This window comes from Pogona vitticeps, chromosome 4 (assembly GCF_051106095.1).
Source record: "Pogona vitticeps strain Pit_001003342236 chromosome 4, PviZW2.1, whole genome shotgun sequence".
Classification (NCBI taxonomy): domain Eukaryota; kingdom Metazoa; phylum Chordata; class Lepidosauria; order Squamata; family Agamidae; genus Pogona; species Pogona vitticeps.
Window position 1 is genome coordinate 133,707,838 of NC_135786.1, and position 15,309 is coordinate 133,723,146.

The 15,309-nt window shown below is 40.0% G+C and overlaps 1 protein-coding gene across 6 annotated transcripts in view; it reads left to right on the top strand.

Annotated features, from left to right (window-relative positions):
• CFAP61 (cilia and flagella associated protein 61) overlaps positions 1-15,309 on the top strand; it is a 164,873-nt gene that overhangs the window by 107,855 nt on the left and 41,709 nt on the right. For 4 of the 6 annotated variants that reach the window (XR_013544719.1, XR_013544720.1, XM_078392555.1 and 1 more), the window contains exons 20-22: positions 2,886-3,054; positions 6,018-6,192; positions 11,290-11,582. Coding sequence is in view for 4 of the 6 variants with exons in the window: in XM_078392555.1 (XP_078248681.1) it covers positions 2,886-3,054; positions 6,018-6,192; positions 11,290-11,582 (637 nt within the window). In the remaining 2 variants the exon portion in view is untranslated. Of the gene's footprint in view, positions 1-2,885; positions 3,055-6,017; positions 6,193-11,289; positions 12,121-15,309 lie in introns of those variants that run through there. The other 2 variants (XM_078392557.1, XM_078392556.1) reach the window with 2 other exon arrangements.

Below are 15,309 nucleotides of genomic sequence, written 5' to 3' on the forward strand. Positions count from 1 at the left end.
TTATGGCAGAGATTGTCAACCCCCGGTCTGTGGCCTGGTGTCAGTCCATGGGCTTGCCGGAACTGGGCCACGGATATGGATCTCCACCCCCCACAGGCACGTGTGATGGGCATGTAATGCTCATGTGGGGTGCATGTCTCGTCCATGGGTGGCATGTTGCACTCACAGGTGGTGTGTCGCACCCACAGTGGGGGCATGTCGTGCATGCAGTGGGTGGGTGTTGCACCCGTGGGGGGACATGTCACACTCGTGCAGGGATGTGTCACGCTCGCAGCAGGCATGTAGCACTCACAGCAGGGGTGACCCCCGCCCCACCCCCCGCGCATGGAGCTTGCTCTCCCCAGCTGGTCCGTGGCCCCAAAAAGGTGGGGACCACTGCATTATGGAACTTCTGCCAGTTCATCTAATTGAGCTGATATCAAGGGTGGTGTTTGAGTCACCTTGGCTTGTCATGGTTTTCAACATCCATGCCAAGGCAGCTCTATCAGGGGTGTCACAAGATTTCATGACCTCCATGATGACCATGGGTCTGTTTCAAATGGTATCTACCGCCAATCATGCTGCAGGCCACACTTTAGACCTGGTCTTCTGTACCGGCATAGATGTTGGTGGCCTGGGTGTGGAGGAGTTTTCTGTAGTTCCATTGTCATGGACAGACCATTATCTGATGCAATTTGAACTCACTGGAATGCAGAGCCTTTGCAGGGATGGGGGTCAGATTAAGGCAATCCACCCAAGAAGGTTGATGGATCTAATTGGTTTCCTGGTTGGCCTTGGGGAGTTTCTTGTCACCTTGGTAGGTGATTCTGTTGATTACCTGGTTCATCTCTGAAATGGAGAAATGGCAAAAGCCAGTGACATGATTACTCCCAAATGTCTCCTCCCACAAAGTAGAGCCAAACTGGCTACCTGGTTTACCAAGGAGTTGGTTGTGATTAAATGTGTCATTCTTTCCTGCCACCATTGCAGGGTGGATCACCCAGTGAAGCTTTTTCAAATAGCCAAGGGCCTGTTACATGTAGCCGCCTAGAGTGGTTGAAATGACTAGATAGGCGGGGTATAAATACAATAAATAAATAAAATAAAAATAAAATAAAAATAAATGTTGGCCTCCAGGAATATAATGCAGATCTTTGTGAAGAATTTGCACAACACTTTTCAGGCAAATTTGCTCAGATCCACTCTGACTTGGATGCTATAGTTGATTCAGGTCCCATGAATGTATCTATGGCCCCTGTTTGCCCTGTGTTGATGGATGAGTTTCAGTTTCTGCAGCCTGGGGATGTCATCAGGACCCTTGAGGAGGTGAGGGCTACAACATGTTTGCTGGATCCTTGCCCTTCCTGGCTCATAAAAGCTGTGAAAAAGAGTCTGGTTGATTGGGTAGAAGTGGTGAATGCCTCCTTGCAACAAGGTAGGGTCCCATCATGCTTAAAGGAGGCAATAGCAAGACCATTGTTTAAAAAGCCCTCTTTGGGTAGTTACCAACCAGTATCCAATATTCCATTCTTCAGGAAGGTGCTAGAGCAGCTTGCGGTCTCTCAGATCCAGAGGTTCCTGGATGAAACAAATTATCTAGATCCAGACCTACTGAGAGACTGCTTTGGTTGCTGTGGTGGATGACCTATGCTGGGAACTGGATAGGGGTCTATGTCCCTGATGGTTTTGTTGGACCTCTCAGTGTCTTTCGATACTATCAATCATAGTATCCTCCTGACATGTCTCTCTGAAATGGAACTTGGAGGCACTGTTTTCCTGTGGCTCCAATCCTTCCCGGAGGAGAGAACTCAGAAGGTTGTGCTGGGAGATTGCTGTTTGACACCCTAGCCTGTGGGGTCTGTCAGGACTCTGTTTTGTCTCCTATGTTATTTAACATCTACATGAAACTACTGCGAGAGATAGTTTGGAGTTTTGGTGTCACCAGTATGCCAATAACACCCAACTTTACCTCAGTTTTCCACTGAAATCCAAGGAAGCTGTTTTGGCTCTAAGTTAGTGTTTGGTATCAGTAATGGACTGGATGAGGGTTGATAAACTGAAACTAAATGCAGACAAAACAGAGGTGCTTCTGGTCAGCTGGAAGGAAGGTCAAGGAATAGGGATGCAGCCTGTACTGGATGTGGTTACACTCCCCCTGAAGACACAGGTGTGCAGTTTAGGGATGCTCCCAGATTCATCTCTGAGCCTGGATGCCCAGGTTTCAATGGCAGCCAGGAGCACATTTGCACAACAAAAACTGATGTGCCAGCTGTGTCTGTTTCTTGAGAGATCTGATCTGGTCACTATGATACACATCCTAGTTACTTCCCAACTGGACTGCTGTAACACACTCTATGTGGGGCTGCCAATGGAAAGTGTCAGGAAACTTCAGCAGGTCCAAAATGCAGCAGCCAAATATACACACACACCCTTTACATCAGCTCCACTGGCTGCTGCTGAGTTTCCGAGCACAATTCAAAGTGCTGGTTTTAACCTATAAGGCCCTAAGTGGCCTTGGTCCAAGCTATCTTTCTCTTGAGGCAAGCCTTCCCTCAGCAATTGGCTACCTGAATGCGATTTTTCTTTTGCATTACTGCTTTGACTGGGTTTTGTATTTTCCATTTCTCAGAGTGGCATCTGTTTTTTTCCTTTTTAATTCTTGTGTTATTGTTTTTAATATTGCCTTTTAATAATGTAAACCACCTTTGTATATTCATTATTTTCAGATTTAAATATTGCCTTCTAATGATGTAAGCCACCTTGTGTTCTTTTCAAGGAGAAAGGTGGGGTATAAATGAATGAATGAATGAATGAATGAATGAATGAATGAATGAATGAATGAATGAATGAATGAATGAATGAATATTGTTTTCACTCTGAAATGGCACTTGCCCCTTTCTCCACAGCCACTGTTTTAATGAGGATGAACATGCATTGATGTCACTTGCTTCATGGATCAATGTTGTCGTTGGAAAAGTGACTGGCATAGACAGATCTGCAAAGCATGTCATAGTTTCTAAGAGGAGAAAAGTGCTGTATGACCATCTCATTCTCTGCACTGGTCAACAATACCAGGTGAGTCTGGAAAGTGAATAAACGAAGACTAGTGTAAAACCATTAGTGTACTTAACTTTTGGACTATTAAAGAACACAAAGGAAAAGTAAGTTTGAGTGAATTCTTTGCCACAGCGTAACATTTGCTATCCTTTAATGCACCAAATGTAATTAATAAATAATTTTACTTAAAAAGGAGATGAATATTAAATGCTGAGGTTGTAGTCCTAAGAACAAACATTGTAAAGGTATTGAGTTCACTGGCTGAAAACCTGTTGCTTAACTTAGTAAGTTACACTACAGTAGATCCATTGATTCAGCAGGGCTTTCAGTGAGTCAATTCCTCTGCAAGTTCTATTGATTCAAATGGGCTTACTCTAGTTGTGACTTACTTTAGTGTAGTAAGTCACAACTAGAGGATATTTCATTGTGTTCTTACAATTACATACAAAAGCCTAAATGGTTTAGGACCTCAATATCTGGCAGAGCACCTTCTCCCACCCAATTCTGCCAGAGTCACTTGTTCCAGCCAGGCTGGGTGGCTGAAGGGCCCAATGCTGAGGGAGGTCTGGAAGGAATGAGGAATAGGGCCTTCTCGGCAGTGGCCCTTCGCCTTTGGAACAACTGGCCAGTGGAGATCTGCCTGGCGCCCTCTCTGGGTTTTTTCAGGAACAAACTTGAAACCTGGCTATTTGGGCAGGCTTTTCCTCCTGCTGTATCTTAATTTCTTATGCTTTCGCCACCTTGGATCTATAATATATGTTTTGTTTTATTGTTTTTAAATTTGTAAACCACCCAGAGTAGACCTTTCATCTAGATGGGCGGGATAGAAATCCAATAAATAAATAAATAAATAAATAACAGATAAAACTTAATTCAGATAAGGTGGAAGGTCTCTTAGTAAGTGGTAATTTTGATCAGCCCTTTGGTTTTCAATCTTTGGATGGAACTATACAACCTCTAAGACAAGGGTCCCCAACCCCTGGTCTGTGGCCCGGTGCCGGTCCCTGGCCTGGGCTAGACCAGGCCGTAGAGACAGATCTCCCACCCTACCAACCCACCCACCCACGCACTCTCCCCCTGCACAGCCCCTTTGCGCCTGTGCACAAGTGCGTAAGCGCTCCTCCCATTCGTGCATGCCCCTGAGTGCCCTTTGCACATGCACGCGAATGTGCGCACACCCACATGAGCACCCGCACTCCTTCGCAAGCACAGGGGTGCCCCACCTTCCCCAACTAGTCCGTGGTGTTAAAAAGGTTAGGGACCACTGCTTTAATATAGCAGTTTCCAACCTGGGATGCATGCACCCCCAAGGGTACAAACCAGGACATTTAGGGTTATGCAGAAAAATTGAATAATGGCAGAAAAAGGCATCTCTATCAATAGTGTAAGACAAGATGCAAATCAAAAGTTATGAAATTAGTTGGATGTTATGATGATTAGCAGAGTGGGTTTTCTTCACTCTTCAAACCTCAAGAAAAGCCCTATTCCCTTCCTTTGTTATTTGACAAATTGTGGAGAGGCTCTCCCTAAAGAAAGTGTTCTGAACACACCACTACAGTGTACATGATCAGCGGCGCACCACTCACAGGCTCAACTTTCACTCTCTTCCATTTCGCAAACATTCAAGTGCTGCCATGCTGGGCTGGTGTATATTAGAGATGGCGGTATTCATATATATGAATACGAATATCCCCACACAGGTAGAGTTAACAAGGGTCCTGCTCCTGGGGCTGGACCATCCACTCACACGTCCGGCTGTGGCCCCTCTCTTCCTTGGCAGACTTTCAGGGACACTCCCTCCCTCCCTCTGCCAGGAGTGGCTAGCCGACCAGGAAGAGAACGGCACTCGGGAGCGATTGGAAGGATGAGTGGGGCTGCCACCACCAGTGGACATGTGAGTGGACGGTCAAGCCCCAGGGGTTGGACTCTTGTTAACTCCAGTTGTGCGGCGATATTCGTATACAAATATGAATACCCCCATCTCTAGTGTATATATAAGCAGATACCTTAGTTGGTCCTGTGAGCAATGTTCAATGAGTGAGTTCTTCTGAGTCTTCTCTATGTATCTTCTCTTTGTAATTTTTTTCAGTTTTAAATTAATTTTTCAATTTGTATATTTTCAGATATGGATCAATAGTTGAAAACTGGCACAGTTGAATGTAAATGTATATGTACTGTCTGTTAATTTTATTATTTCATTGCTTTTTAATCCCAGTCTTGGAATATTTATTTACAGTTACAACATTTGAAACAACTGTAGCCATATTAAATATAAACATTTTGTTAATTTTAAGGGTATAGCTTATGGAAATGGGGTGCCAAGGGGTACTCAAGTGAAAAAGATTGGAAACCATTACTCTAAGGGATGCATTTATCCTTGTCCTTAACCTTCAGTTGGTAGAAAATACAGTTGCTGCCTGTTGCTACCTACTAGGGCCTAAAATATACTGAATTGTAAAAAAAAAAAAAAAAAATTGCACCAGGTAACAATTTTCCTTCCCAGTCTTAGTTCAAATTACTCTTTTGACTATTAAACATGATCTAAGAGTGGAATGTCTTTAAGTACTGCCTACTCCTTGTTCCAATGTGATCCGTACCATACATTAAGATCTTCCATGATCACCTTTCTCTATACGTCTCTACCTTTGGAGCTGAGGTAGCTGGCCACAGTGATGGCATCTATAGTGGCAGCCAAACTTTAGAGCTTTCTCCTCAACTTCATTTGTCAGGTACCCATCTTGTAAGCATTATCGTTTACTTAGGTCTTTAATATCTCTTACTCTTTCTTTTGTGAAGGGCCTACTTTCATCATTACCATCTTCGTTGTTAGTTTTTACCTGCTGCTTTTTAACAAATAATGTGAGCTGCTAGATATGGAAAATATTTATTCAATAGAAATAGTAATGTCAGTGAGAAAATTGATTTAATTGAATTTGTAGGCTACCACATTATACCTATCTTTGTACTGTCTATTCCTACAGATCCCATGTCCTACTGGTTTAGATATCAAAAAGCTGTTCACTAACAGAGAGGTCCCAAAAGACTATAAGCAAAAATACACAGGAATAGTGCCTTCCAATCTTTTTGTTATTTGTGATGATGAAGATGCCTTAATGGCAATTAAGTGGTTAAAAGAAAAAATCATTAATTCTTCAGGTAAGAATTTTAATACCACTATATTAGGACGAGGTGCAGAGGTTGATGCATTTCTTGGCACAATGTATCTCCATTTCTAGTCATAATTATAACCTAATTAATCCTTGCAAAATGTTTCATCTTCCATGATTTGTTTTATGAATTAATTTGCAATTTATTGTCAATTTTGAAGACCATCATATTTTTTGCTTCAAATAAAGGCTGAAAATAAGAATTATCCATAATTATTTTAGTGCATGAAATGGCAGCAGAGTCTCTATTTATCCATTAATTAACAAATTAGATTCACTTCCATTGGTAAATGTGTTCCACAGCCATAAACAAGAATTTCAAATTTAAGAACAGTGAAAAGAAAATAAGACATGAAGCACAGCAAAATGTTTAAAAGCTTATTTGGAAAGTGTAGACAAAAGACTTACAAAAAACAAAGGGTGCTATGTATGACTGATATCATGACTGATATCTCAATGATATCTCTTGTTTTCTCAAGATAGCACATATCTGCTTTAGAAAGATTGTTCCCACATCCAATTGTGTTGCTGCTTAGTCCACAGGGGATTTCTTCATTAACCATGTACACAGGATAGTTCAAAAAGCAAGCTCAGCTTCCAGAATTCTGTACCTGGGAAATGAGATCCCACTGTTGGTTTGGTGGGTGCGGACAAGGGCAATCTTCTCCTCCTATAGCTGGCCATGTGCCCTCAAAAAGTGCATTGGGAAGCTACAAATTCCTGGAGAGCAGGCTTTTGAACAGTACCAAAGACTACAAGGGAGACAGTGGGAAAGAAGATCCATCCCGTTACACGAATGGACATCTGCTACAAACATGGATAGCATGTTATGATTTAAAAAAAAACTCCTGCCTCAAGGTTTTCCCAGCCTGTCCCTCTGAATTCCTTTGGATTTCTCAGAAAGCCATTGCTGAGCCTCAGGGAGCCCTCCAATGTAATGTGTATGTGATGAGAAACTCTGAAACAAGACGGAGGAAATCATTAGAAAGGAGTAATCCCTAGCATTGACAAGTGGAAGTAGTTTTCACTCATGTAAATTGCACTTTGGATACAAACTTTTATATTTGCGATACCAAATTGCCTGATACCAGTAACTCCTGGGTGTTAGAATTCACACCATTGACTATCAACAGTAACACAATGGTGAAGTGTGTTGCTTACAATTCTGGAATCAGACCACTGGACCCTTTATACTTCATTCCCTCCTAGACTTTAAAATAGTTTTTCTAATTATATTTTATGAGCTATCATTCTTTTTCAATAAAGCCTAATGGTAGTTGGATGTAAGGAGCAAAACTGCTTCAGCATCAAAGAAGATCACTTTTATTCATTTTGTTACCCAAACAGTTTGAGGCCATAGTAAAAGCAATCTTTCAGGAATGTTAAGCATTGGAATTGCAGTGCACAAATCATGAAACAGAGCTTCTGTCACTCCATCTAATGTGCTTTCTTTTTAATGTGATTATTGCAAGGCTAAGAATCCAGGTCGTACGAAGGTCATGAAAATTTTGTATTTCCTATTGTAGGAAATGAATTAGTATTGTCAGAATTAGGATGTGAACATCTAGTATTAAAGGATAAATCCACTATAATAGATTTGACTTATGGTTGCCATGAACTTCTCAGAATAATATGTTTCACACAAATAATATCTTCATGTAGGTATATCGTTTCTGGGAATTATTTGGAATGTATTGGGTTGATCTAGTTTATTCTGTAATCACAACATAGATGGCATATATAACAATGCTGATAATATATTGAAAAAAATTATCTCATATATTAGTCTCTTTATTCTACTCATATGTCTGAAGAAGTGGACCATGTTCCATAAAAACATACATTAAAATATAGCAGTTAGTCTTTATAGTGCCATGTCTTTTTTTTGCTTTTGTTTTTGTTTTGTGCTTCTTGTTGAAATATTGAAAATATGATTTCTTTAGGTCACAAAGAGAACACTATTTATCTTAATCTAAAACTTTCATTAAATATTGTTGAGTAAAAATACATTGAAATCTGCCTTCAAAAACAAAGGATGTGCAGGTACAACAGTTCAAAAAGGCTACGGATAGAAGGCACTGATGGTTAGAAGTGGTACATAATTACCTACTGGAATTTTTGTTAAATAAGGGGGGAAATGAGCTAATGGTATATGGTTCTGAACCTTAGAAACATGGACATAAATGAGAAGACTCCTATAATCCTCAGTGTGGACTAATTTTGGTGTAGCAAATATTGACTTTGAAGTATTTACTATAGAAGGAATAATTAATAAACTGAGAAACAATGGGAAGTTCCCATTGTTATTAATTTGCAGGATCTGTAAAACAGGTTTGCTCCTATTTGAACTCCCTTTCCCCTTATGTATCCCTTGTACAAGAAACTGAATGAAATATTTTTTAAAAAATATATAAATAATTATAATAGAGCTTTCCTGTTGCAGTGCTCGGACTTTAAAATTTGGCTGCTAGAAAGGTTGTGTTATCCACCTTGTTGAATACATTCAGGATGCAAATGAAGATGGTTGTATATAAGTTCTCTTTTTTTAGATAGTCGACATGTAATGATAGCTGCTGTTGGCATTTTTGTATACTGCAGCTGTATTTGTTGTCCTGTTTTATTCATTATTTTATTGTTTATTTTGTTGCAAACTGCTTTGGGGACCCAATCTGGGGTGGAACTGAGATTTTTACATGAGATTTATACATAAGCAAATAACAACTGAAATAATTGCTTTAATGACTTCTTATTGAGTTCACAATATGAAAGCCTAATCACTGAACTGGCTTCAAATTTTTTGAATTATTTTCAAATACAAGTGGAAAAGGGGAAAAAATCTTCTATTTGAAATTGCATTTACATTTCATTTTCTCTTGTTCCACAGAGGTAGATGCATGTTGAGACGGTGCCCCAGATAATAAATCATCCAGTAATGAACTTAATCAGGGTTTGATTTTCTAAGGAGGTCTGACAGTCTTCAAGATCTAAACTAACATTTGGAAATTCTTAAAAAACAGATGAGGTCTCTAGAGATTGGCAAATGTCCCTGGCGTCAACAAGAGGAAAAAAGAGGAGCTCGGAATTGCTGAGTGCTCAGCCTGACTTACATACATGACAGGTTCTAGAACAGATTATTCAACAGTCAGTCTTTTCTAGGTACTTGAAAAGAACATATAATTAATAGAGTTGGTACTGGTTTCTGAAAAACAAATCATGCCAAATTAATCTCACACGTTGTTTAAATAGTGCTGCAAATTTGGTAGATTGGGGAAAATGATATATCATGTAAAAGAAAAGAAAAATAAAAAATCAGGAAGAGAAAAACATTGTGGCACTTAAAGACTAGCTGCTATATTTTTATGTGAACCTTTGTGGACAAGTCCACTTCCTCAGACAATTGGGAATTATGTAGACATAGCAGATCTTGATTTCAGTAAAGTGCTGCCAAGTTCCTTCATGTTATTCTTGAAGACTGGTAAAATGTGATAAAAAAAATTCCACATCTGATAAAATTAAGCTGATATAATGTAGGTTAAGAGATGCAACTATTAGGTGGTTTTGTAAATTGATGGGTGCTATACCCAAAGAGTACTTACCAGTTGTTCCTCATCTTCCCGGAGAGAATTAAGTGGAGTGTCATGTGGGTCTGTCCTGGACCTGGTACCACTCAGCAAGATGTGGATGAGGGAATAGAAGGACCGTTCATCACATTATCAGGACAGCAGAGCCTGTGGGCTTTGCAAATAGTGATGAAGAAGTCATTTAACTCTTATAACAACATCAGTGAGTAGTTGTTCAAACCAATGTTTTGAGACAGCCAAATGACTGCAACAGATTCATCCTGGAAACACAAAAGCAATGTATGTTGTCTCTTTTATTTCAACAAAGATTTTTTAAATTATGTGATTTTTTAAAATAAGTTCTGTTAAACCAATGGGGGTTGAACCCTTTGAATCCCTCACACCTTATGTACAGCCAGGCTTGCATCCCCTAAAAACAAGAGATGTGCTTTGTTCCTTTAGAAATGTTGTACTCATACTAACTGATTTATCTACTAAAACTGATTTGCCAAATGAACGATGTGATGACGGTCTGAAATTTTGTCCCTCAGGTTACTGGCCTCTTGGGGCATGCATCAATGTTAAGAATTTTTACAGTACTAATTAGGCTATTTAATTATAGAATACTTAATATTTGTGTGTGTTATCTCTATATATTGCTAATTCTCTTGAGTTTTCCCTGCAAAAAAGGCCAGATGTATGTTTTTTAAATAAATAAATAAATGTTCAGATTAAAAGCCAGGTAAACTTAAGGACTATTTCATGTATTGTACAGAAGCGAACCTGGATTTGCTACTGGGTGTGTACTTGATAGCTGCAGCCACCCAGAGATTGCCAATAACTATACTAGTAATTTTGTCTGTGCAGTCCATGTTACTGGTCAATTGATACTTCAAACTTACTGTAGCTGTAATGAGCCCTTTGTATGTTAATTTGACAGAGTTGTCAGTTTTCTTGGGATTCTCACACTCCTTATGCTTTGAACTCTATCTGTTGTGGATTGTGTTGTCCCCGGCGGAGGGGAGGGGACAGATATGTAAAGGACACACATTCTTTCCTGGCTGTGGAATTATGAGAACAAAACTCTGTAAATGCACTTTGGTGGCTATACTCCTTTTCCTGTCCCCCACATTATTCTTCCCTGATCTCTCTGCCATGGTGTAATTTTTTTTAAATTTGAAAGTGCTCAAATCAAATAAAAAGGAGGGGGCAGCTGGGTAAGGGACATAATAAAAGAGTTCTCGCTGCCTAGAGGTTCTCAAGCCAAAAGGTTTCAAAATCCAGGACATAATAAATGTCCTACTTCTGTGTTAAGTGCTTGCTACTTTACAGGATGTATTCTGTAGATTCTTCACTAAATTATCTTAGTTACTGTTGCTAGGTAACATTGTTTGCTTCATAGCATCAGAGCAACAAGAGGGTCACAGATCAGTTCAGTATTATTATCATCTGAATTACACTAATAAGGTCTTATTATATGTCTTAATTTTCCCCTCTGTTTTTCTTTTTTCTTTCTCTCTCCCCAGAGAATGTTATTGTCTATGGGAATACAATTGACACTTATACCACGATAGAATCCCTCTTATCATTAGGAATCACTGGCTCACGTATATACCTTGTTCATCCTCCATCACGCTCCAATGTTACTTCCCTTAATAATAATGCAATAGAGAAGGCTGTCCAGAAAGCTTTGTCCAGGGCTGGTGTGACTGTATACCATGATAGTCTGCTGGCTCAGTGGAATGATGGCGGGCACCCAGACCCTATCACCGTAGCATCTTTCACTACTAACACAAAGCCATTTAAATTGCAATGTGCTGTAAGTACTTACCTTTGCTGTGTTACATCTGTGCATCTTGCAGACAAAGGCTGCTGTTTTGAGCTGTAGAAATACAATGTTTGGTAGGGATGCTGGCACAATGTTTTATGTAAGAGGGATGTTCTCCTACACCAGAACACGGAAATGAACAGGATCTGTGCAAGTACATCTTCATCTCTTTATTACTGAAATGAAGACCAACATTTTAAAATTTTCTGTAGATTTGGTTTTTTTATTTAGACTTTTAAAGGATTCCAGTAAATGTGATTAAACTTTGCTCTCTGCTGGGGTCATTTCACAATGGGTGAGGGCAAAGAAAAGAAAACATAAAGTTAGGGAAATGAAGACCGCACTAATTGAGGTGAATAACAATCAGGGCATGAACCTAAATTTTTAGTGAGGGGATGGATGCAAGAAGCATTTTTAAAAAAATGCAATACAGTCATGCCCCGCTTAACGATTGCCTTGCTTAATGAGGAAATCGCTTCACAATGAGGTTTTTGCAATCGCAAAACGATGGTCTAAATGGGGGCATTTCACTTAGCAATGATTTGTTCCTGCTTGGGAACCAATTTTTGCTTTACGACAATAAAAAACAGCTGATATTGGTTTCAAAATGGCTGCCGGCTGAAGAAAATGCCCCCCCTGCTGTGCTTAGGGACGGATTCCTTGCTGTACAGGCATGGAAAATGGCTGCCCCTATGGAGGATCTTCACTGGACGGTGAGTTTTCAGCCCATTGGAATGCCTTAACCGGGTTTTAATGCATTTCAATGGGCTTCTTTATTTCGTTTGACGATGTTTTCGCTCTACAGCGATTTCGCTGGAATGAATTAACATCGTCAAGCGAGGCACCACTGTATTCAAAACTGAAAAGCAGCAAGACTTGGCAATGGGTTAAAATGAAGAGGAACAGGCAAAAATGGGGGAAATCAAATACTTCATACCTGTTCAATAAGGTAATGATGTCAACAGATACAAAGGACATACAAAAAAAGGAGGATGTGGGAGGAAAGATGAAATTTTTGATCCTACATGTTTTGAGCTTGAGAAAATGGATAAGTAAATAGGCAGAAATATTAGACTGGCAGGGAGAGATGCAGGATTGCATGGAAGAAGGTGCTTTGGGCATTCAGAAAGAAAATGAGAGAGAAAAAGAGAATGGTATTGAAAAGTGTGGGATTTGATGAGATCACTGAGAAATAGCGTGTAAAGGGAAAGTAATTGTTCCTGTAGACAGCACATTGTAAAAAAAGGGATACAGACCTTTTCCAAATGGAATATTGTCATATTGCTTCACCTTTACCCCTTCTTATTGGGGTGTTTGAATTATCCCACAAACTCTAAACACAGATCATCTTCATATATCTAAACCAGGAAATCGATTATGATTGGAATAAGTCTAAACATTGTGCTCTAATATCATGTTCTGTTTGTAGGAACCACATTTTTCTGGTTTGGATGTAACTGGAAATTGGGCTTAAGACTTCGTGGGTTGAGCATTGTGTGATGGGAAACTGGTAGGGAAGGGGTGGCAGGAAGACAGAGCATTCAGGACCTAGGCTCAGATTCATAAATCCAAACTAGGTGACTGAAATGATACTTTGGCAAGTAAACAAAAATTACCTGAGAGTGAGAACTGGGGTATGTAAGCAGTCAAGAAGGAGAGTGATTAACTGTTTCAAAAAGCTAGTGAGGTGAAGATTAATGAAACCTTTCAGATTGGGCAATGAGGAGATTGTTTGTGATTGAGCACTTTAAGTGGTGAACAGCATTGGAGTGTGTCAAAAAACAGAATTAGAGGAAGAAAAGTCAAGACCACAGAACTAAGCAACATACTTCAGGATATTGAAGATAGAGAAGAAAATGGATATTAATTGGAGTATAGGAAATGAAAGGAGAGTCAACCAAACTCTTGAGTTGTGAAGTCAATGGAGAGTGCTTATCAAGGCATCTAAGGTGCAGAAGAGGCACTGGACTTTGTTGTTGCACAGATCTCAGAGGTATAACAGTGTTGTTTTGCCAGACAAGTTACAAGAAAAAGAGGGGAGGGGAAGAGAGACATGGAGGGAAAAAGAGATGTACAAAAAATTAGATCATTACTCTCAGCATCCTCAGAAACATTAATTTCTATATTGTTCTGTTTTTGTTGTTGTTGTTTAGTCGTTAAGTCATGTCCGAGACTTCGTGACCCCATGGACCAGAGCACACCAGGCCCTCCTTTCTTCCACTGCCTCCCGGAGTTGGGTCAAATTCATGTTGGTTGCTTCAATGACACTGTCCAACCATCTCGTCCTCTGTCGTCCCCTTCTCCTCTTGCCTTCACACTTTCCCAACATCAGGGTCTTTTCCAGGGAATCTTCTCATGAGGTGGCCAAAGTATTGGAGGCTCACCTTCAGGATCTGTCCTTCCAGAGAGCACTCAGGGTTGATTTCCTTCAAAATGGATATGCTTGTTCTCTTTGCAGTCTAGGGGACTCTCAAGAGTCTCCTCGAGCACCACAATTCAAAAGCATCAATTCTTCAGCGGTCAGCCTTCTTTATGGTCCAGCTCTCACTTCCATACATTGCTACTGGAAAAACCATAGTTTTGACTATATGGACCTTTGTCAGCAAGGTGATGTCTTTGCTTTATAAGATGCTGTCTAGGTTTCTCATTGCTTTCTTCCCAAGAAGCAGAAATCTTTTAATTTCGTGGCTGCTGTCACCATCTGCAGTGATCATGGAGCCCAAGAAAGTAAAATCTGTTGCTACCTCCATGTCTTCCCCTTCTATTTGCCAGGAGGTGATGAGACCAGTGGCCATAATCTTAGGGGTTTTTTGTTTTGTTTTTTTGTTTTTTTGATGTTGAGCTTCAGACCATTTTTTGCACTCTCCTCTTTCACCCTCATTAAGAGGTTCTTTAATTCCTCGTCACTTTCTGCCATCAGAGTGGTATCATCTGCATATCTGAGGTTGTTGATATTTCTTCTGGCAATCTTAATTCCAGTTTGGGATTCCTCCAGTCTGGCCTTTCACATGATGTATTCTGCACATAAGTTAAATAAGCAGGGAGACAATATACAGCCTTGTTGTACTGCTTTCCCCATTTTGAACCAATCAGTTGTTCCATATCCATATAGGTTTCTCAGGAGATAGATAAGGTGGTCAGGCACTCCCATTTCTCTAAGAACTTGCCATAGTTTGCTGTGGTCCACACAGTCACAGGCTTTTGCGTAGTCAATGAAGCAGAAGTAGATGTTTTTCTTGTACTCTCTGGCTTTCTCCATAATCCAGCCCATGTTAGCAATTTGGTCTCTAGTTCCTCTGCCCCTTCGAAATCCAGCTTGTACTTCTGGTATTACTCATTGTTCTGTACTACTCATTGTTCTGTTTACTATGGTTTAAAAATGGCTGCATATTTTTTTTCTACATTCATTGTTTCAGTTCCAGACCTAAATAAAGGTGGAAGAGATCAAGTCATAGTGAAACCAACATAAATCTCATTGGGCAGAATTGTCTTTGTTTTTCTTGTATTTCATGTGTGTGTTTTTCTTACTGTTTGTGCAAGGAGAAATCAACTACTCCCTTGTTGGTGTGGAAACCCTATTTGTTTAAATAGGGTGGTCTCTGGCTGGTGCAACTTCCATCTGAAGATCACACAAAGCACTCCAGTTATGTATATGACCTCTTTGTTTACTCAAGAGGTTTCTGTCCATTGCTTATTAGGTTCAAGAAATTTCTTAATC